The following is a 23,245-nucleotide window of genomic DNA, read 5'->3' as shown; positions in this document are numbered from 1 at the left end:
CTGGGAAGTGTTCTTCATTATTGTGGCACGTTCTCATTGATATAGGCCACCATTTCTTTTCTGGAGAACTTAAATAGGAACTAATAACTTTAGTAATCCGATATGAATAAATGGAACTGGTTATGTGGTTGCCCATTAATATTGCTCAAAAGAGTTGCCCCATGTATCATCTCCTTAAAGGGTTGACACTGGTATTGTCCTCAACAAATTATTCACAAAAGTCTCTTGTACACGCTCTTGCATTATCATTATTATTACAATTTTTTTTAATTCAACGCCTTTTAATAGAGTGAGGGTTCACTCTGGTGCTGTCCACAGTGGATAATTCACAATAATTTCTCTTGTACTGGCAAGTTTCAAAATACCACTTCAGTAAATTCCTCAATATGCAGTTGTGGCAAATAATTTGATCTGTTGAAATAACATCAATCAAGTTTTGTGATGTGTTTTCTTGTGTGTTATTCCCAATCTAATATAAACATCACAACCAATCATAACCTCATTTATCGTCACAATAAATAAATATTGGTCTAGAACAGTGGTTGTCTGGCGACCACCCAAAAAACATGGGCCAAGTCTCGCGACCCCCTTGTCTCTAACCGGCGGAATTTGGTTTCTAAATGTTGTGAGATGGGCATTGGAAGCAGAGGCAGAAAATGTCTTCTCTCATAGGTAGGCTGTGTCAACATCAAAGGCATTCTGTCAATGGCAGCCTTTGACTAAAAGGGACATTCCAGAATTAGAGGACATTTTGGCATTTACACTTCTTAAATAATTATTTTCTATTTTAACATTTTATGTTGAATATTTAAAAAATATAGGTCATAAACTACTAAATTATATGATTTGTCAAGCTCAGGCATCAACGGTACTTTTTCCACCTCAAATGTTTTATTTGCTGTGTACATGTAGTTATACGCAACCCTGTTACAAATACAAAATAGCATGAAAAAAGTATATTTTTAAAATATTTTTCAGTAAATCTTTTTTCATTCAATAAAGGAAGTCATTTTACACTGAATAGTCATATGATTTCAAGTAAGATTGTTAATATATATTATATATGTTAATTAGACTAACTATCACAGGCTTAATTATCTTCCATTTGAACAGTGACATACAGTTTTTTTTAATAATTCCAGTATCTATTCTCAAATATGCTCAGACACATTGTGCATTTAATCATATAAGCTGTTCTAAGGATTATTGATGTAATTTTTTGTGTGATAGCAAAATTACTTACCATTATTTATCCTTATTTTAATAAAAATGTTTTTGTAACAGGGTTGCAAATTGAGTCATAACATCACAAATCTGTAGAAATCCATTAGAAATTCTGATATTAGGCCTATCTATTGCAAATAATCACAAATATCTAACCAAAATGTGTTTATTTTCAGCTGTAATTGAATCTCAACATGTATTGTAGCACACTATGCTGCAATGACGCTGTACTAACAGAAGAAAATCTGGTAATTTATTTAAAATATGTAAATAATGTTTAATTATACAAATAAATTCATTTTTATAATTTAACTCAGCATATTTAATCATAAATATATCATAGTTAACAAAAAATACCCTGATAACTATGATAATAACCATGTTACTTTAATTAGAGTAACAGGGTTGCGAATTAATGCTAATATAGCATCTACCTTATGAACAGAAGCTAGCTGTAAAATTTAGCTATTTTACCAAGGTCAAGGACCAATGTGGTTATACAAATACAGAAAATAAAAATGAAATTATTCAACATTAATCTTAAAACATGAGTAACAGGGTTGCGTGGTTAAGCTTTATGTACTCAATTATCCCAGAAAAGTTTGAAAATATATTAAAATTGGAAGAGGACACTCACCTTTTGTCTACCCATGTTTTTTGAAAATGATTGGATGATGTCATTTCTTGTTTGTAATATGACATAATATTTTAACCCTTTATCAGCCAGGCAAAAATGGTATTGGTAACAGGGTTGCGTGCACATTCGGGGACACAACTTCATGGCACAATAAATAGTATTCAAAATATGTTATAATCAAAGAAATTCTTTTTTACAGATACAATAGATGCGTATCCACAAAATACTGCAAAAGATAATATATTAAAGACTTATTTTAGCTGTTCAATTTGGTTTAAAAGTTGGTCATCAGGAGCCGGGGACAGGATAAAAACCCCATTTTAAGGGGTGTTCCAGAACTAATCGGTATTTTTAATCATGTAAAGGAACCACTTTTCCCCAGCAGATTATTATGTTTTGCTTTATGACAGTTTCACTTGCAGGTTATGTAAACATTTTTGTTATTTTGGACTTGAGTATTTGAAATATCAGGGGGGGGACACCAAATGTCCTCTAATTCTGGAATGTCCCAAAAACCTTTAGAAAAATGTCAAATAATTTCACGACCCCACGAACCACTGGTCTAGAAGATGGGCAATGGGTTGATTTGATGCTCAGTGCAGCTGACCGGTCCTGATAAATATACTGCTCAAAAAAATTAAGGGAACGCTTACAGTTTTCCACAATCGTTAAAACACATTTTTTGAAACCTTCCACCCTTTTGTCCATTCTCAAAATACATTCACAGAATGTCTGACAGTTCTGGCAAAATAAAACACGTGCCTTAAAAGTTTTACTTGTGCTCAGAACCAAACAGTGTCAGAGTACCGATCCAGTGTATGATTGAAGTGTTCCCTTAATTTTTTTGAGCATTATATATTCACTTTCAAAGTAAAGACAGACATTTGATTATATCTAATGTGTTCAAACTGTACAAGAATATATCAGCTCATGAAAAAAATGTCTGCACATTGTCTGTAAACCCTGCATTATTTCTGTCTGATTATATCTAGAGATTGATATTGTATATTGTCGGTCTGGCTATAGACATTTATTTGGCTTTGTACCGATAGTTGGCAAGGTACTGACAAAGTTGAATCCAATGTAATGCAATCTAATATGCATCAGACAACAGAGGTATTATTTTCAGACTGAGATTTTATTGACCAAGTCACATAACAGCACAATATCAGCAGGAAAGAAGAGAGCAATGATACAGCCTCAGAAGAGGAAAGGACAGGTTAATTACATACAAACTAAACACAAATACATGGAGAAGGTGCAGTCAGCAATAAACTGAAGGAAAGCAATGCATGTGTCAATCGTGGAGACTTTAAAAAACAACATATGGTTCTATGCCAACTGAAAAGCATGGGAAACTGCAATGGTCCATGAAGCAGAGGAGTATATGTTACGACAATGCAGTCCAGATCATCAATACTAAGCTGTAATTTTGTCCAGGTGCACATCACCCTTCAAGATCTTCTCAGCCAATCAGGGTTCATGCCACTGCAGGATTTTGGACCCAGGATCATACTCGGGTTTGTGAACCTTTGTTCATTATGCCCTGTTTTTTTGTGTCCAATATGTGACATGAATCACCCTTGTGATTCATGTAGGTGAGTCTTGATTGTGATTCATGTTCTGGCTACCTTTAGGCTAGATCCATTGACTCACACAGTGTTGTGGGACTTTATGTCGTCAGCTTTTGTTTTTAAGGGCGAGTTCACACGTCTGGACAGCATGAGAGATACTCCAGCCACTCCGTCAGGCTAGGATTCTGTGAGGGGGGCTGGTCAAGAGACAGACATGCATGATCATACAGGCATGGTATACGCACACACACACACAAACACAGACACACACTTCTCTATACAGAAATAAACAAACATGTGTACAAACATGTGTACATGAATCTCTAAATAGTCTTGCTACTATAAACATTCAGGGTTTTTCCCTGGGAGATCTGCTAATACAGAACAGGGGGTTGGAATGAGGCTGCGTCTCTTTCTGTTCCCTTTCAACAAAACATCTCTCTGCTTTCTAAGAAATCCTCTGTTTTCTCACATATTTGCATAAAATGGTTGTCAGAAACATTGTTTTCAGCTTTTTCATTTTATGTATCTGAAGAGTTCTCCTACTAAAACCGGTCAGTTTTTACTACAACCGGTCAGTTTTTTGCCCCCCTGGGAGATCTGCTTGTACAGAACAGGGTGCTGGACTGAGTCTGTTTTTGTTCCTGTTCCTTTCAACAAATCATTGCCCTGCTTTCACGCATAATTTGCACAATATGGTTCTTTTCAGCCAGAAAAATTATTTTCCCCTTAAGCTAAAACAAAGTGGTGAGGCGGTCAACACGTTAATTACGTAACTGATGTCTTTGGGCAAGTGAGCAGACACACACTGCCAACATTTCTGTTGGTTGAGCTTTTGTGTGGGTGAATTCCAACAAACACATCCCAACACACACATAGACTCACGGCTCCGAGCACATCCACAACGCCAACACAATCCCCACACACCCAAACTCACTGAAGAGCTCACCTGCAGGGTGGTGATATCGAGGTCATGGGCGTCCTTTCGCACCGCCAGCAGAGTGGCACTGCCACCCGAGGGGTAACCCTCACCCACCTCCAGGTGGCACACCACCGATGCTGTTTTCAGGAAAACCAGTAGCCGCTGGGCAGGGCGCCAGTCAATGGCAAACCTGGGAGTGGGCATAGAGCAAATCTCAGACACTAGGCCTTATGGATCTCTATGAAAGATGAATTATCATCAGAGCCAACAAGTACCATCTGGGGTTAAGACACTGTAAAATGGTGGTTAACCTGTTTGTTCTGAATTCCCCCTCCCCAATGGGACTGGGGGTGATCCTGATCTGATTACATTATAGTTACATATATCAAAAGCAACATATATTAAATATAAATTATTAAACAAAAATAAATCAACATCGATTTGCCAACATATCAACAAGCAACCTCAGTGCAGGGAACCAATCGGTGACCTGCAGAGCCTGCTGTGAGTAGCATCCGTATATGCTAATTATCATCAGTGTTTGTGTGCTCACTTACATCAGGGCAGTATACACAGCTCACAGACCTGTGTGTCACCAAGCCCAAAATATGATACTTTATCATGGTACATAATGATAGCAGATAGTACAACTGAAAGTAATCAGTTCAAATTTATGAAGGAACAGTATGAAAGAGTCTGTGATTCAGTTTCTTAGCTCATTAGCCTATCCAATGACACCCCTCCCTTCTATGCTGAGGACCTTGTAATAGAGGCATTCTCTTGACAAAACATAGCTATAGGGCTCTTGCTTTAAGTGGCTTACTACTGAATCTGAGTTAGCTTATCTGTGATAGTCACTAAACACATACTTGAAATGCCCCCCTGAAATACAAGCCACTGTGTTAGTTTACAATTTGCACTGTTGAATATACGTTATGTGACTTGAGCGTAGGCCGTAATGTGATTGTGATGCAGTGGCTATGCTTGGACTTGACAGGAGAGCATGCAAGTGGTGCTGTGATGAGTTTACAGTGCAGAATGTTTTAAAAAAAACAGTGCAGAATCTTTTACTGTGTGTTATTTAAATCCACTTAGTTGACGGTAAATCAGTGCACAGATCTAGGTCTTGGTGCAGATTAAACTGTATTTGGGTCTAGATTCAGACCAGAGTTCGTCTGTGCCTGGTCTAGAGACATACATGTTGTGTGTGAAGCTCTGTTCACATAATAAGGCAATTCACGAATAGCCCGTATCTTGTCACCTCAAAAGTGGAACTTATTTGACGTTTTGCGTTGCCAGTGGCTATTTTCGCTGTTGGTTGCTGAATTACATTAACATTACATGGTCTCTTGCAATCTGAATGGGGCTTAAGTGTGTTGCGAGACATGCCCCAGTGTTTGTTTACCTGGAGTGCAGAGCCTGCACCTCGGTCAACATCGCCCCCTGGCTGACGTAATGCTGCATGACTTCTAGAAGGGCAGCACTCAGCTGCTCAACAGGACCCTTCACTGTCTCCTCCAGGAGACCTGCAGTACCCTGAAACACCTGAGAGAGAGAGAGAGAGAGAGAGAGACAGAGAGAGAGAGAGAGAGAGAGAGAGAGAGAGAGAGAGAGAGAGAGAGAGAGACAGAGACAGAGAGAGAGAGAGACAGAGACAGAGACAGATAGACAATAATTAAGAAATTGCTCATGAAGCCAAATTTCAGCTGTCCTGGTCAATAATAGATTAGCTCACAAGCAATACATTGTGCTCACATACAGCAACAAGACGATATGCTTCCATGTAGAACGTAAACCACTTGGAGAGATCTTACTGGTTGCCAAAACACAATTCGGTGCTCAAACAAGAAGCTAGTCTGAACTGTTCCATTTCATGTGGGATTTCAGATCTTGAGTACTATGTCAACATGTAAATTGCTCATACCATACCTTTCTATCCCTCTTAAAGCAAATGTACATAGAACTACAATAATGAACTACAATCTGAAGAATAGCACAGCAGTGCATTTCCCAAATACATGGTTTAAAGGGCTATACATAATTTCTCTTAGAAAAAAGGGGAAGGAAAACAATTTCTCAACTGACCACCAGAGGGATCAATCTTTTGATTATACTGTATTTTTAATCATACTTGCTGAATGACATCACTTTTGGCATCGTCTTGAGTTTCACATGGTAGAACAAAGTGCTAAAACACCACATTCAACTGGTTGTACACAGAGCAGGTCCTAACAAGTGTCATTCGCTGAGCACAAATAGTTACAGGAAAAAATGTGTAGGCTATGTCTGCATTTTACTTTACCACACACAGGTTCATTAGTTCTCAGTCACTTTGGATGAAAGAGGCAGCTAAATGCGTAAATGCAAATGTAGAGTACTGCTTGAAAGTTTGTGAACCCTCAGAGATAGTCAGTTAAAATAAATAAATAATAATAAAAAATACAAATAAATAACCTTATTTAATGCACGTCTAAACCCAAATTTGTAAAGCTGACCTTCTAGTCAAGTAATAGACAGAAACAAAAGAAAGTCAAAATATGACATCTGCAAAAGTATGTGAACCCATGTAGTTAATTTCTTGTAGCACCTCCTTTTGCACCACTACTTCAACCAAACGTCTTCTGTACCTAACCAGTAACCAGTGCCTCACATCTGACTGTGCACATTTTTGCCTACTCCTCCTTGCAGGACTCAGACAGTTGAGAGAGGTTGGAGGGTCAACTGGCATGTACTGCCCGCTTCAGATCTAGCCAAAACATTTCTATTAAATTGAGGTCTGGACTTTGACTAGGCCAATCCAGAGCACAAATTCTCTTTATCTTAAGCCATTCCTTGGCCATTTTTTTTTTTTATCTTTCTGTTGCATCTTGGTCATACTTTTGATGGGCATCCACTTCTAGGAAATGTTGCTGTGATGTTGAATGCCCTCCATTTGCAAATCATTTGTCTTACAGTAGATAAATGGAGCTGCAATCTTACAGAAAGAGTCCCCAGACAATCTTTTAGTGAGCTTTCCCCAGACAGGTGGGCTGTCACTACTCTGTTCCTTATGTCCTCGCATATCTCCTTTCCTCTTGGCATTGTTGGTCCCTGTGGGCATGCCTTGGCACTACAGTGGTTCGGCGGGCATCCTGTGGGCATGCCTTGGCACTACAGTGGTTTGGTGGATTTCCTCCCTCTTTTAATCATGGCTGCTCAAACTCTTTCCAAAGGAAGTCTGTTTGATTAGTATGCTTAATTGATTATTTCTGCACCCAGATATGTTTTACATTAATCAATTACCTACTTGACTTTACCAATGCAGCTGGGGGTTCACTTACGTTTGTACATTACTTCCATGTTTTCTTGGCTTCTCACACAATTTCCTCTAAACAAGTCCATGAATTTGATAAATATATACACCTGACAGTTCATATTTAAAAATTGGTGAGGATAAAATAAGAAAATCTTGATAAAACACCAGAAAACTCCAAACTGTTGAAGGGGTTCACATGCTTTCAAGCAGCACTGTATGTAAACACTTTGGGAACAGAGATACAGTCTTGACATCAGTGTGGAGGAGGTCAAAGGTGAAGGGTCACCTGCAAGTGGAAGTGCTGTTGGTGGTTGAGGGTGACGCTGAGCTTCAGGGGCTCTAGTTTCCCACAAACAGGCCGCAACTCAACACACATCTCAGACGGACTCACACAAGTCACCCTGTACTGTGTCAGGCCCTGAGTCGCCTCCAGGCAGCTCCATAGCCTACAGACACAGACACACACAATTACACCACAGCCGATATTTTTATATATGAATTTGCGCATCTAAGTGTGAGGCGTAATGGGTCTTACTGCTCTCTAAGCTCTGTGCATTTGTCCAAGCGTGACTGGAGGGCATCGTTCTCCATCATAAGCTGGCGCAGCTGTCTGTCACAGGAGTGCAAAGCTTGCTGGGCCGACAGAAGAGACTCGTCCAGCTGCAGGCTGACGTGCTTCTGAGGTGGGAACAGCAAGAGGAGGAGAGGAGTGGAGAGAGGCAGAGAGTGAGGACAGTGATGAAGCAAAGCAAGACGTTAAAAACTGTCAGAAAAGGTCAGGATGCTATTTGCTCCTACCTCGACTGATTGATTCTTCTTCTTCCTGATGCGTTCAACTGCTTGGCATTCCTCCTTCTGTGAAGAGAAAAATTACTTTTATCATTATTATTATGCATCATTGAGACTCCATCCATCATGATTCACGGACGCAGATGGATGCTAGCCTGGCGAGCCAGACCCACATTAAAATGTAGGGTCTGGGCACTCACCGTTCGCAGTGCTCAGTCCGAGGGGCGGGATAATCAGTTGTCTTTCAAATTCCCTCTGCACGCAATAGGATATTTGTTTTCAAGTAGCAGGGAATTCAAGCCAAACCGTTGCAACTCTGCCATCAATCATTATGTTAAGCCCACCAAACGACTCTATACACGATTTCAATGCCTGATTTCTGGAGCTCACAAGCCAACGGAGTTGCTAGACTAGCCCTGGCAGGAAATGTAATTTGCTGCCGCTAGGGGCGCGTCTAGATTTCTAGGCTAGATGGATGCTGCTTGGCTGAAACAATAATCCAGTCTCAACATAAACGCAGATATGTGAGCTTGTGTATCTTGTGTTCTAACATGAATACAAATGCTTCTGATTCTGTGTGTGTGTATAGACTTCTATATTCAAAAGCAAGAATCAATGTATTCAGTCTCACCTTTCCTCCACTGCATTAGTGAATGTGTGTATGTAAAAATGTAAGCATAAGTGTACGTGAGTCAGGGATGAGTGATGTAGAACTAAAAACTATTTTTTTTGCAATATAAATTCTAATATGAAATATGAAAATAGTCTTATTGGCCACAAATCAGTTTGAGAGCCATTCAAAGTCAAGCAAAAAAAAAAAAGCTCAACCAAAAAAGCTCCACTTTGGCCATCATCACCAATGAACTCTCACTAGCCTATGGTTTGAACTTCCATCCTGCTTATTCTTGTTCTGCATTGGGGTGGGCTACCCACAAAACTGTGCAAACATATCATGAACTATATTGCAGGACTCTTATCCTGGGGAAGAATACTACTGGTATTTCATACTGTAGGTGACACGATAAGTGTGATGAATACCTTTTGTTCGAGAGTAAGCACCAGTGTCTCTAGGCGGTCCCTCCGCTCCTGAAGCTGGTCACTGCGCTCCTGTAAGCTGCTGATCAGAGTCTCCACCTCCAGCAGGCCATCTTGGTACTCCTTCTTCAGGGCCTTCCACCGCTTGCGAGCCTCACTTTCTGCACATACACAGACAGGTACAAATAATCAAACGCACGCATACACACACACAAAAACAGGTAATTTCTTTGCCTATTAAGCCTAACAACTTTGAGCCTGAAATGCATGTTTTGCATGTGTGCCAGTGGCAGGGCATATGGAATTTCTGTTTTTAATGGTTTACCACAGATGTGCATATGCCAATGTTTTGGATCAAATAACATAATATCTCAGTAAGGGTTGATTGAGAATGCTTTGTTTCAAATGCAAGTTGTGCAGTTGTTCTCCTACTCCAAAACACCTATAGAAAAACTGTTAGGCCAAGTTTATTCATTGGACACTTGTTTGGCAGTGAACAAGTGAACTGGGGCCAGGAAGGCCAATAAATATTTTGGCAGTCTAATTTTGTCAAAAGGTTGCCGATATTGGAACTCAACATCCAGTCAAATTACAAATCCTCCTTCCTGTGTTCCTGAAGCAACGTATTGTGAGACTGGAATTGTTAAGGGCTATTGGTCTATGTTTGTCACTTTGCATTCTAACTTTGACGTTCATACGCAGTATGGACTCTATGCCTCTTTGAGCATACACACCAAACAGCCAAGTAAAGGGTGGTAAGGCTATATAGTATTAAAGCCTTAGTGTATTCACTTTTTGAATGTTCAGTTAACGGGCTTCAGGCTTAGAATGCAGACTACATTCTGGAACAGACAATAGAATATAAGATTTGTATTTTATCTAAAAAAAATTTGCCTTTTGGAATCAAAATGGGGAATCGGTAGGAACCAAACTCAATTGGCAGAAACAGAATTAATACAATTTGATGCATAACCAACCCCAGAGGACAGTAAGGAGCAATTTGATTAAGGTTGGTTGAACTAGAATTGCTGTCTGCATTGGGAAGAGATACATTTACCGGTACCTACATGAATACATACTGATAGTAAAGGTTTTTTGCTACTATAACAGGGAATTAAATTGATTGGGCTACAGGGTTCACATGCACCCTGACAAAACACCACTCCACTTCTGAAATGGGTCTGGGGACCTTCATTTACTTCCAATTTCTAAGGGGTGTAACCAGCAGTGAAATTAAGCTGAAACTGGTACAACCCCAAATCAGAAAAAGTTGGAACGTTGAGTAAAATGCAAATAAAAAACAGAATGTCATAATCTGCAAATCCCATAACCTCATATTTAGCTCCGAATAGGACACATCATCAAATGTTGAAAATGACATTTGACTTTCATGGAAAATATGTTAATTTTGAATTTGATACCAGCAACATGATTTTAAAAAATGTTGGGACGGGGCCAAGAAATTGTTGGAAAAGTTGTGTAATGATAAAGGAAACAAAAGTATTTTACAACTACTTAGGATAACTGACAACATGATTGGCTATGAAAAAGAGCATCCCAGAAAGGCAGAGCCTCTTATAGTCTAGGTCCTAGGTAAGACTTGTATGCACTTCATTTAGCGGAAAATCTCTCAACTGTTATCTAATATGACCCCATTGAACAACATGGGATGTGTGCCAAAATCTCTACCCGGGACGAAAGTCTTGAAAATTACCACAACAGATGACACTATTATCACACTACAGGTGAATGGAACTTTTTTTCCCCTTTATAGATATCCCCATACATTTCTACCAGATTAATCTTCATATTAAGATAAATACTTATAAATACACCCACCCCCCCTTTTTTTCTAAATAACTACTTTTCTAGTTTTTCCTAAATAACTACCTGAACCGTGGCACTGAGGATGAAGAATCTTTATGGTATGTTGGTCTCAAGGGCCCACATCAATCAGGCCCATAATCACTCATTTGTGATTTGCACCCCCCGGTAAAAAATTAAAATGCAATATTACTCTGCTTTAAATCGCCCCTATCTTCAGTTAAGATGTTCAGAACTGCACCAAATTTTATGTGTATGATTGACCTGGCATTCTCTGGGGGTATGCCAAGTTTCGTATAATTTCATCCATTGGGGGTCTAAAAAAAATTAGGTTATGTGTACATTTAGTGACTGTACACTCATTGGCCTGTAGATGGCAGTGCACACATATACAGGCACCCACATACTATCGGTATTAGAACGGCCGATACATAATTACAAATTCAGTAGGATTAAAAGAAAGCCAAAATAAATATTCATCATCATCATCATGGCTGCATTTCCAGTATTGGCGATAAGTAGTCGTTTGTCCACTAGATGGCGCGTCGTTGCAGTGAGACGTAATTTGTTTGGAAGTTAAAAGTGGGTTGGAAAAACAATGGACGCTTCATACAAGGAGTGTAGTTTACCGCAGAGAACGTCTAATAAGGATAGGATGATGTTCACATGAAATGTAATTTCCATTTCTTCTTGAAGCCGAAATAAATCTGAGGATGTTTATCGGACATGCTTGGTTTTACTGCAGAATGCGTTAATCTTATAATATCAATAAGGACCTAGGTAATGTTACCGTTAGCGTTGGTTGAGTGATGGAGGCCAATTTGATTGATTGCATTTGTAGAAAACTATAAATGCGGTTATACCAAGCAAACTGATAGCAGTACTGTAATTGTATCTTTCGACTGTCATTTGTTGCACGTGCTACAAAAATCATTCTGTGCAATGGAAGATTTACCAATGTTACACCGGTCTGATACAGTTTTGCCTATACATGCGTGAGACTGAGACGACTGTTTATTTTGTTTTATGTGCGTGCAGCCTGATCTGCCCGCTATTTATTTTTTGATTTCTTAAAAGATTGAGCTTGGTCTGGTGAAAGCCAGACTAGCCATGGACCTCAGTTACACAATGCAAGGGAACATGAATCAGCCTATATTTGCACGAACAATAACGGACAACAACTCTTCAACTTTGGCCCGTTAAAATGTGTATGAACAGTCTAGCGACGCATTTCATCAAGGCCCATTTGGACATGTCAGTTATTTGCACCACTGAAATATAAAAGAGCATTTCGTTTCAGACTACCGTTACTTAATTTGTGCATTAACAATAACGTTTCAGACTACTGTTACTTAATTTGTGCATTGACAATAAAGTATTACATGAACTAGAAGATGACTAAAATCTTATGTAGAAGAAGAAACATTCACAAAAAATCCATCCATCCAAAAATGACCTTTGTTTTTGATAGCTGTTGAAAACGGCATGGAACTGACAGATGTTTTTGTTTATAAATAAATAAATAAATAAATAAATAAATAAATAAATAAATAAATAAATAAACATTATGCTGATACCTTTTGCTTTTCCCAAATACAATGTAGCCTACAGGTGTAAGTGACCTTTCATCAATCCAGTTGCAATGGATGAACTGTGATGAACTGTGATGAACTGCCCTACTTGTGATTGTTTAGAGATTTTAAAGGTTTTATAACAATGCTACATCTTCTTTGGCTATTCTACAATCTATTCACCTTTTCAGCACCAGTATGCTACTTTCTGTGCAGCCGCACACACACACTCAGGCATGCCAAACAAGCATACACAAAAGATTCAAGAGTGGGGGATGGAGTAAAATATGGAGACAAATTGAAGTGATTTATTTTTGCGGAACGGATGTACAGGACTGAGCGGCGGTCATATTTTGTACCGCTATGCGGTACATCTAGTTTTTACTCGCACGTACGAGTGAAATGGGCGCACTGTAGAGCCCTGATGCTTCTTAACATGATATTGTGAAGTATTTTGGGAGTTCATCATCTAATGTACGTAATATTAATATTCAGAGAAATCTTGGCAAACAGAGCTGAAAAACAATATTGGACGGCCGTGGTCTTTTGGACCTCAGATGCCACTGCATTAACACCAGACCTGTTTCTGTTATGAAACTCATTGTATGGGCTCAGGTAAACCTCTGATAACCACTGTCTAAGAGCACAGTGATACATAAATACCATCTTATCTGAGCCTGAACTCATTTAAAATGGACTGAAGTAAAGTAGAAAAATGTCCTGTGGTGAGATCAATCAACATTTGCCATTATTTTTGGAAATCATGGACTCATCTGGGCTAACAAGGAGGGCTTATCCAACTTATCTAACTAAGTGCTCAGTTCAAAACTTAGCATCTGATGAAGGTGATTAGTGCTTAGAGCATGGGCAACTAGCACATCTGACAAGGCACAATCAATCGTGAATAATACAGGTTTTGAGCAACATAATGTCATCAAGGCAACATCTTTTCCGTGGAAGATCTTGAATATTTCAGGAAAGCAATGATTCAATAATATTTAAACAGTATTTCTCCATAGAGGAAGAGTCCGGTGTTAAAATGGCCCATCTGCAGTCCAGACCTGTCAAATTAGGTGCGTCATGGAATGAAAAACATGATTAAGAATACTCCACACTGTTGAAAAACTGAAATCCTTTATCGGGCATGAATAGGACAACATTTCATTCTCAAAACTCTAGCAACTGGTCTCCTCAGTTCCTAAACATTTGTAGAATGTTTAATGAGGTGAAGCAGGTAAACATGTCCCCGTCCCAACTTTTTTTGAAAAGTGTTGCTGGCATCCAATTCAAAATGAACATATATATTCCATGAAATAGTAAAAAATGTAATTTTCAACATTTTATATGTTGTCTATGTCCTTTTTGTAGCTAAATATTGTTTTACGAGATTTGTATATATGATCACATTCTGTTTTTATTTGCATTTTACACAATGTCCCAACTTCTGATTCTGATTTGGGGTTGCACATTGCATTCTTAACAAGGGTTTTCGGAAGTACAGCAACCATCTTTCTTGTAACCCAAGGTTTGAAATGCAGTTGTTCATTCAATTCCAAACAAAATACACGTCCATATAGTTGAACAGGCAGAGCACAAGCAAACCTGATCGTGACTTTTTTTGGCTTAGTCAGGGGTAATGGCAGAACAGTTGAGGTCGGCGAACAGAATCTTACCTGTGGCTTTAGGAGACGGGTCATTGAGGAAACACGCCGGAGATTTTAGCTCTGCCAATAATTCCATCATGTTGTCTAGCATACAGAGTTGCTGGCACATCAGCTTCTGTTTCTGACGACAGCCCTAAACAGAGACAGACAGAGAGAAAGAGCGAGAGATCTCTATTTATTGGAGGTTCAAAGCTCGTATAGTGCAGGGTTACCCACACATCCAAAACATGTAACCTATTTTTGTGCATCTATTTTCATAGATGCAGCCTGTCTTACCATCAAGTAGGAAACCATCATCTCAGTCTCGCCTCTCTCCTGTGGGTCCGCTACCTCGCAGAATAGCTTGGAGGGGTCGGACCTCTCCAGCAACCTGATCACAAGGACGCATGATATAAAATCAGACTGACACATTCTCGCTTTACGCTTTTTGGGTCAATACAAAGCGAGCGTATTGTCGATTCTTGATATCCCTGTTTCGCAACAGGTAAATCAAGGAAAGAGGTGTAGAAGCTAACATTACTAGACGTTGTCAAAACAATGAATGCTAATGCTATCGTTAACATGTAACGTTAACGATAGCTAGCTAGCCTACACGAAATTCAGTAGCTGCTCTGAGTTGTGCTGGTTACTACTTCTCCAACATTGAATGTAAGCATCGTATTGAACTTTAGAGGAAAATAACACATCACTGAACGAATAACCAGTAGCCAAAAATATGAGCTTGCACTTACACTGGAGCAACCTCCATCGCCATTTCTGTTTTTGAACCAAACACGCCCAACTGCGATTGGTCATAATTCGGCCAATCAGGAAGAAGCCGCTCAAGTCACATGGTCGACAGCTATATATATTTTTTTTTTTTTTTTTTTTTTTTTTTTTTTTTTTTTTTTTTTTTTTTTAAAATTCATCTTGGCGAGTCGGCGACAGTGAACCATTTTACGTTAGGCTGCCTGATAGTTCAATGACCTAAGCTGCTTTATGTAAGGCTTTTAAGGCTTTAAATGAGAAACACAAATGTCTACATTACCACAACAAACGTTTAAGCCAAATGAATATCTTATGAATGTTTTCCACTAGAAGATGTCCATAATTCTACTGAAATACATTGGACTATTTTCTTTTTACCACTTGATTCAAGTGAAAATCGCCAGAAAAGTCTAGCCAACAGAGCATCTTATTTAGAGATGGCAGTCTAGCCTAAGTGAAAAGTAAGCTATGCATGAGACAACAACAACAACATTTCTGTTATGTAAAGTAGTTTGTGCATTTATTTTCATAATGTTTGTGTAAACCTACTTAAAAGTTAACTTTAATTTTCGAATTAGAACAACCTATAGAATTCCTTGAGGACAAAAAAAACTTGCCAAATGGGGAAAGACAACAATAAATAATCATAATCCCTAATGCCTTCATTACAAATTGAGCTTGGTTGATTTTACTGAGTCACTCATTTTCCAAGGGAAACAGTTCCAAATAAGATTAAGAATGAATACTGGGGACTACTTTCAATGTGCCTTTAAAATTTTTCCAATTGCATTACTTCTACAATTTGTAAAAAAATCTGCAATTTGTATCCCAATTTATTCTCATTTAAGAATTTAAAATGTTCCCCAATTAAAAAAGTTATTAAGTATAAAAGACATTAAGCATAAGACTAAGAAGGACAGAATTAAAACCAGTTGACTGTGATCACCCATCTTCTATACATGAAGAGCTCTTTTCCAAAATGCTATAAATCAATTTTTGAACATTAATAAGTCATGTTATTTAATTGTGTATTTCAGGTAATATCAATAAGAGCAGTTGTGTTGTTTTGATTGAGTAAAGATAAATCAAATAATAATAAAACAATTACAGTTCCACTGAAATTATTTGGAAAAAATGATCTATGAAAGTGCATTAAAATGGAGGATATAGCAGTTTAGAGAAGAGCTCTTCATATGTCTAATGCATTTTTACATGAACGAGTGAATAAAACAGCACACAAAAACCACAAAAGATATTCCGGTTTTCTCATCTTTTAATATCACATTCATATCTATGCTCTGTATTGTTTACAAGGAGTTAAAAACAAGTGTTGATGAACTAAAGAAAATAAATCAGGCAGGCAGAAAGTCTGCGTGTAAAGTCCAGGCACTTGAGGGGGTAGGGGTGAAAAGGAGAGGCAGATAGGTGAGGAGAAACACGGCTATGATAAAAGTTTCCCCTCCTCTGCAACTCTTTTGCCCCCCCTGTTCTCCCCCCTCCCACCCTCCAGCCTGCAAATAAATGTCCTTTTATTTCGGATGAATCATTAAAGATAAAGTAATAATGAGTTTGTTTTTCCACATCATGCAGCTCTGAGAGATCTCACAGAGTGTTATGTTTGCACTTCACAGAGAAATAGAGAGAGATAGAGATCTAATGCATCCAAACACAAGAGATACAATCCTATGTCATTTTCTTTAAAAAGCAATCAGGAAAAAAGAAAAAGAAACGAAGAATGTTTGAGGTTAAACGTAAGTCTAATGAAAAAATGAAAAGATAAAGAACGGTGATTGGATAATGAAACTGACATTTTCCTTTTATCCCTCCCTAACCCTTGTCATAGCATATTTTTTTCCATTTCATAATCCTTTCAGAATGACTTCTAACAGCGGAAAGAACAAAAAAAAAAAAAAAAAAAAATCATCATCTTTGGAAGAAGTAAGTTTTTTCCTTTAATAGACTATCCACTACAGTATATGTAGATGCTACCCACTTGCTTATGAAATTCATTTACTTTATTTTTCGTTTGAGCATTTTCAATTTTTATTTTTTTTGTGTCCTTTTTTTCCAAGTCGTTTTACCATTGTCCTATTTTTTTCTTTTTCCTAAGAGGTAGATCAACAAAAAATATTACATGGTTACAGGTTTTCGTGCCCATTGATTCATAAAGTGAGTACGGGGGTGGGGTGGGGGGCTTGGGGAGAAGGTTAGGGGGTATTCAGAGTGTAAATATCGGTAAAAAGAAGTTTGTGGAGAAAGAAGGATCAAGGGTCAGGTTGGGGAGGTACAGAGGGTCTTAGAAGGGCGGGGCCATATAAGGATCATTGAGGATCGTGAACAGGCACAAGAGTGTTTCATCAACTGAGGTATACAAAGTTTACTTGAGGCCCACCTATAGCTCGTTCCGCACAAGAGCGCTACAGGCTTCTATACAGTAATAAAATCTTCAGTAAGAACGCGAGTGCAGGGGTGGAGGGGTGCAAACAGAGACTGTCCTAATGCAGTGCAAAGCAAGGCAAGGCAAGTCATTTCACCTATTACGGTCAGTGCTCCATCCCCACCACCCCATAATAATTCTCATTCTCCATGTTCGTCTTGGGACCCTCCACCTGAAACCACCGAAGGCTTCTATGAGCGCATGCTGTTCCCATCCTCAGTGTCACCTCTGAAGCCGCCCTCCATGTCTACTGTGCTAGTCTTGAGTTGCAAAGAGCCCACTCCCAACAGTCAACTAATCTCTGCCCCCAATTAACAAATCAACCAACCAGCACCTCCCGTCACCACTGGAGCCCTTCCCTCAATCTCCACCTTCATTTTGTTACATTTAAGTTCCCAACTGTAAGCCGGAGAGGTAAACTTAACCCAAAAGTGTAAGAGAAACAAATGAGTAAATGAAATAAATTAAAGAAAAAAAAATCAAAATGTAACATGCACTGTCGCTCTTGTCTGGTTGATATAAACAATCTTATGGCTAAGTCTTGAGGTAGCGTTCCTAGTTATGTGAGGTTTTTTACGTCTTGGTAGAACCCAATGTCTTCTTTGAATTTCGGCCAGAGTCTAGTGGGAGGTGAGAATCGTGATGTGTTTCACTCTAAAAAACAAATCCACCTGACGTGGTTGAGGTTGACAGTTGTCTATGTGCGAAACTATATGCTGTAGTAAGTGGAGCAATCTAATACTCACGCCCCTCTACCAATGAATGAGAAGACTTAGAGGGCTATGAACAGTCGTTGTGACGTATGCCAAAAGTTAATTTGGCTTCCATCACAAAATTGCATAAGAAAGGACAAATGAAAGGTGTGTTGTTGATTTAGTTTGTCAACAGAGCAATTAAACGGATCGTAGCACTGTGGCGAAAACATGGGCCACTTTGTGATTAAACCAGGTCTGTATGAATGCTCTTCAAGCATCCATAGACTATTAAGAGCGTAATAGTCATGGTATCTCTCTGACTACCCCAAAGAGCTCCGTTTGGCACAGGTTTCACTAAACGTCATAAGTTTCTTGTTAGTATTTCAACTGATTTAGCTGCTGAAGAGATCTGTGCATTAAAATATGATTGGAAAACAAATCTATATTCCAAACTAAAGGTCACAGAAACAAATAATAATAATAAAAAAACAGAAGTGACTGAACAGAAGTGAGAAAACGGACACAAACGAGGCCAGCGTAAGAGAGGGTGTACTCCAGAAAGTGTCAAGAAAGGTCCTTATGAACGACTGGAGTACAGGAATAATTCCAAATGAACTTAAAAACATTTATGGGGATGGAGAAAGGGGGCATACAAATGGGAGGGAAAGGAAAACAGAGGACAAAAAAGCGCAAGCAAGAGAGGAGGCAGTGTAGTCCTCCCCTGTGTTAGATCACTAGTCAACCTGCTACAGTTTAGTCAACTGTTTGTTTTAGGCAACAAAAATAAGCTGTATGTAGATAATTCCTAACAAATAATTATTCTCCTCAAACTTTTTGACATAAAGACAATACATTTCTACTCCACCCATCTCCATAAAAACAGAGAGATTGGTCCATCTTCCTTTCCTCTTTTGTATGCCTCCCTTCTTAATGAAACAAAAACAAAACAAACCAAAAAAAAGAAACAAAAAACACCCTCTCTTTCTTTTCCAACTTTGCATCAAGTTTCAAAGGTTCCTGGAGATTTCGGTCATATTTCATAAATTTAGTCAAAGTCTTCCATTATAAATGAAACAGTATTTAACCAGATGTCATGTCCAAATAAAGCTTGCTGTTAAACAAAGTAAAAAGACTAAACAAAAAAAAAAAAAAAAAAAAGTCATAAAGGCTGCAGTCTGAATAAACCTAAAAGTGTACATCTCGGTATCTATGGTTACAGCTCTGTGGACTTTTAAGAGACTGAGTATTTCACTACTTATTTTCCCACCTGAGGCGGGAGCAGGGAGGGGTCGTCTCCAAGGAGACAGCCAAGTCAAGAGGTACTAACCAGGCCTGCTACTACAGAAGCAGCAGATGTTGCTGCCGCTAGCAGAAAGCGAAATGGAAGTCAAAAAAGAAAAGACTTTTAAATCGATAAGTAAATTCCTAATTCCTTAACTAAGCCACTGGTCCAACATGATATCAGTTGTGTGGTACACTCGTTGTGATTCAAAGAATATGATGTGGCAGTGGTCTATCAATGTGAGACATTTACTTAGCTTTGCACTCAGAATCATTACGTTTGTCATCAGTTTAGTTCACTGATTTTTTTCAAAGTTATTTAAAAATACAAAAAATCTTCACAATTGCTTTCTTTTAGATCTTATTTACAGGTTAGATCTCTAGTGATCATTTACCTTTTTGTTCTTTTTGTTTGCTCCCATTTCTCAGAGATTTTTTGAGCATCCCCGGTCCAAAGGAAAAACAAAACAAGCAAAAAACCCCCCAAACAAACAACAACAAAAAAACAGACAGAGGCCATAGAATCTCCTTTGAAGTATTCACCCCACCGCTACCCCCAACAAAAGTATGCTCTTAAACCCAACTTAGACACATATTGTCAGTCACTCTCGCACACACACTCAGATACACTCAAGGCAATGAGGGGGACTGCAGTTACACCAGCGCTGTAAGGTAATAATTATTCACATTCTTAGTGTGTGTTTGTGTGTGTGTCTCTCTCTCTCTCTCTGTGTAAATGTTTTCGTTGTTATGTGTTTATTATTTGTGCACGTTGGTTTTTTTTTTTTAAGGCGCTCACCACGTCACTGAGTTGCACTGCACAGTGCAGAGGACAGCACGGGTTTGATACAGTCCACCTCAGCCCTCTGTGTACAACAGAAAACGTCACCTCATGGAGGGTTGCTGTGGAAACAGGCATCATACAACGCCACCTGTTACGTTTTTCAGCATTCCACAGTGTCAGCATTCTGCCATCAAGCGACCGTTCCCCTGTAGTGCAGGTAAGGAAACACTTGAATGACCAGAGTTTTAAAAAGAACACAAAAAGTCATAAATACACATATTTTGACTGGGTCAAAACACTGGCAAGACCCACACTGGAGGTGACATTGTCAGTTGTGACCAAGTGTTCTCCATTTCATGGAAAAGCCACTTCTCATTGGCCAAAAGTGTGATTTCAAGATTAGCTCAAAGCTTGCTTCAGGCAAGTCCCAGAGGTTTACCCTAACAACTGCCACCACAATGGAAAAAACAAAGCACTCGAGAACCACCCACTACAAACTTTCAGGGTCACCTCTGGTTCAATCTGAAATCCATATCAAAGAAGAAAAAAAAAAAACAGCTCACACAAAGACACATGCACACATATAAGAAAAAAAAAAACGAAAAAATACCAAAGTAACAAGACAAAAAACCTAAACAAATTACTTCTTCTTTAAAAAAATAAAATATTCAGGACCATCAGCTTTTATATAAAACACCAGCAAGCTAAAAAAAAAGGAAAAGAAAATTAGGAATACTGAGGTAACAATACCCTGAGGTAGGTTTTTCTTTTTCTTAATTTCATCTTTTCTCTAATCTGTTCTCTATTAAGGGAGAGCGTGCCCAGACCTCTGGTGCCCTCTCCGGCAGACTCTGAGCCAAGTGGGAGAAAAGAGTGGCAGTGGCGTAGCCAACGACCTTGCCTGCTTGTGACCTTTGACCTTAAAGGTTGGAGTGAGGGCTCGGGGAGAACATGTCGGGTTCAGACACACCATGGTCATCCTAGAGCCACTTATAAGGTTTCTCCTGTCCCACAAAGACCTCTGCATGTGACTCAGAACTATTCAGATTTTACTTATGATGACATTTAATACCTTACTTTTAACAAAATTGCACATGGAGGTCTTTGAGGGTAAAGACTGAGTTTAAAAATGAACAAAAAATTAACCAAGGGGAAGCCACACTTACATCACAAGCAGCTATAAGATGGCCATGTCCTTGTACTGAATTACACCCAACATTTCTCCTCTGCCCTCCCTCTCCCTATCTATAATTCTCTGAGGGGCTGGGTTAACTCACATATCATATATATATAATATATATAAAATATGCCATTTGGGCGCGGGTCATCTGCCAACCAGCATCGCTGGCTGCTTTTCAGCCAAACGTTATTTTTTTTTCCATTTTTGTATATTTTTCACACGTGGCATTATAGGCTGCATCTTTGAGCTGGTGCTCTGCAATAGAACTGCAGAGTCAGCTTCGACCCGCGCACTAACTGTTCTCTCACCGCAATGACCGTCCGGCAACTCTGGGGCACTCCCCGAACTCCAACTGTACCTCATCTGGGTCCTGGTGCCCAGCTCGTTGCTGTCGGTCACTCACAGTATTTTAATAAACATTTATGAAGATTATATTTACAACCTCTTTATTTTCTTCTCTTTGCTTTTTTCCAAAATCTTCAACCCCCACAACCTCTCCTATGTGGGGGATTTAAAGAGCAGTGTCAACAACTGCAACCCCTCGGCACTCGTTTGATTGGTCGGGTACAGGGTCACCTGACTGGTGGCAACGCACCCGCCATATGCAATGACTTCCGCCACTGCCCCCTTTTCTCCAGACTTGGCCGCACTGCATTTTCTTTTATAATACCTCTGAATAAACATTTCTATACATATAGCTCTATTTTTCTTTTAAAAAAACACCCTTAAAATATCAAAATGACCAGAGATGGCGAGGACTCCAAAAAGGGGAGGTTGGTTAGTAGAAAGACCTCTTGGCTGAGCCCAAGTGCAGGCGGATGTTGCCTCTAACAGCAGACCCTGGTGCAGCATCCTAAGCCCCACTCCTTGTTTTTAGTATTACAACTTAAGGCAAATCTAATGTCAGGTCTGCTGTATAACTGGGCAGCTTTACTATGCTTTAGCTCCCGGGCTTGGTGAGCTGCAATTCTATGAGCATCCACCAGAGGGCGACCTTACTCCCTTTTACCACAAGGCCCTGCCATCACCGGTCATTAATTCTGGTCTGGCATCTGGTCTCTGTTTTTTTCTCTAGCTATTTATTTTTTTTCCTTTCTCTCACTTTGTATTATGTATCTGTCCTCTAAACTTTGTCTTCTCTCTCAGGCTTCGTCCCTCTATTCGTTTGATGCTCCTCTCCCTGTCTGCCGCTGGGTCTGTGTGTCGCTATCTCGGTCCGTCCATCAGTCCGTCCGTTTGCACGCTCTTCGAACTTCTGGTCTAAAGTCTCGTCCGTATGTCTGTCCGTTCATCTGTCAGTATCTGTCCATCAGTCCAAACCTCTGCCCCTCCGCACTGCCGCCCTCCCCGGGGGGTAGGTGGTGGGCGGGGGGACTAGTGGGCAAGGCGAAGGGAAGTGGCCAGGCGCTCACTTCCTCCGGTTTGTGTCCTGCTGTGCCAGACCCTGCTCGGGCATCTGTTGATGCGGCTTCTGCTGCTGTTTGACCTGCGTCAAAATGTCCCTGATCTTTCTCTGTGCCAGCTGGGAAGAAAGAAAGAAAGAAAGAAGTGATAAATATTTGAAAAAAAGTGCTTTCTTCCTGAAA

The 23,245-nt window shown here is 39.4% G+C and overlaps 2 protein-coding genes across 5 annotated transcripts in view; both read right to left on the bottom strand.

Moving 5' to 3' along the window:
- Positions 1 to 2,978: 2,978 nt before the first annotated feature.
- On the bottom strand, positions 2,979 to 15,332 carry si:dkey-225f5.4. Of its 2 annotated transcripts, XM_048246262.1 has the most exons (10): positions 15,267 to 15,332; positions 14,812 to 14,905; positions 14,545 to 14,668; positions 9,480 to 9,637; positions 8,451 to 8,507; positions 8,188 to 8,330; positions 7,939 to 8,098; positions 5,763 to 5,902; positions 4,385 to 4,547; positions 2,979 to 3,632 (listed from the first exon to the last, which is right to left on the bottom strand). In XM_048246262.1, the coding sequence occupies exons 1-10, from the start codon at positions 15,287 to 15,289 to the stop codon at positions 3,567 to 3,569; spliced, it is 1,128 nt and encodes a 375-aa protein (XP_048102219.1). In that variant the 5' UTR covers positions 15,290 to 15,332; the 3' UTR covers positions 2,979 to 3,566. The 2 variants fall into 2 exon arrangements, with proteins under 2 accessions (XP_048102219.1, XP_048102218.1); XM_048246261.1 differs by lacking the exon at positions 15,267 to 15,332 and having other exon boundaries at positions 14,812 to 15,256.
- A 2,127-nt stretch (positions 15,333 to 17,459) lies between these two features.
- igf2bp1 (insulin-like growth factor 2 mRNA binding protein 1) overlaps positions 17,460 to 23,245 on the bottom strand; it is a 48,751-nt gene continuing 42,965 nt past the window's right edge. For all 3 annotated transcript variants that reach the window (XM_048246298.1, XM_048246299.1, XM_048246300.1), the window contains exon 15: positions 17,460 to 23,181. In XM_048246298.1, the coding sequence (XP_048102255.1) occupies positions 23,068 to 23,181 (114 nt within the window). In that variant the 3' untranslated portion in view covers positions 17,460 to 23,067. The remainder of the gene's footprint in view (positions 23,182 to 23,245) is intronic.

The sequence above is a fragment of the Alosa alosa genome, chromosome 6, assembly GCF_017589495.1.
Source record: "Alosa alosa isolate M-15738 ecotype Scorff River chromosome 6, AALO_Geno_1.1, whole genome shotgun sequence".
NCBI classification, from domain to species: domain Eukaryota; kingdom Metazoa; phylum Chordata; class Actinopteri; order Clupeiformes; family Clupeidae; genus Alosa; species Alosa alosa.
Note: the sequence above shows the minus strand (reverse complement) of the source record. Positions and strands in the feature narration are given on the sequence as shown.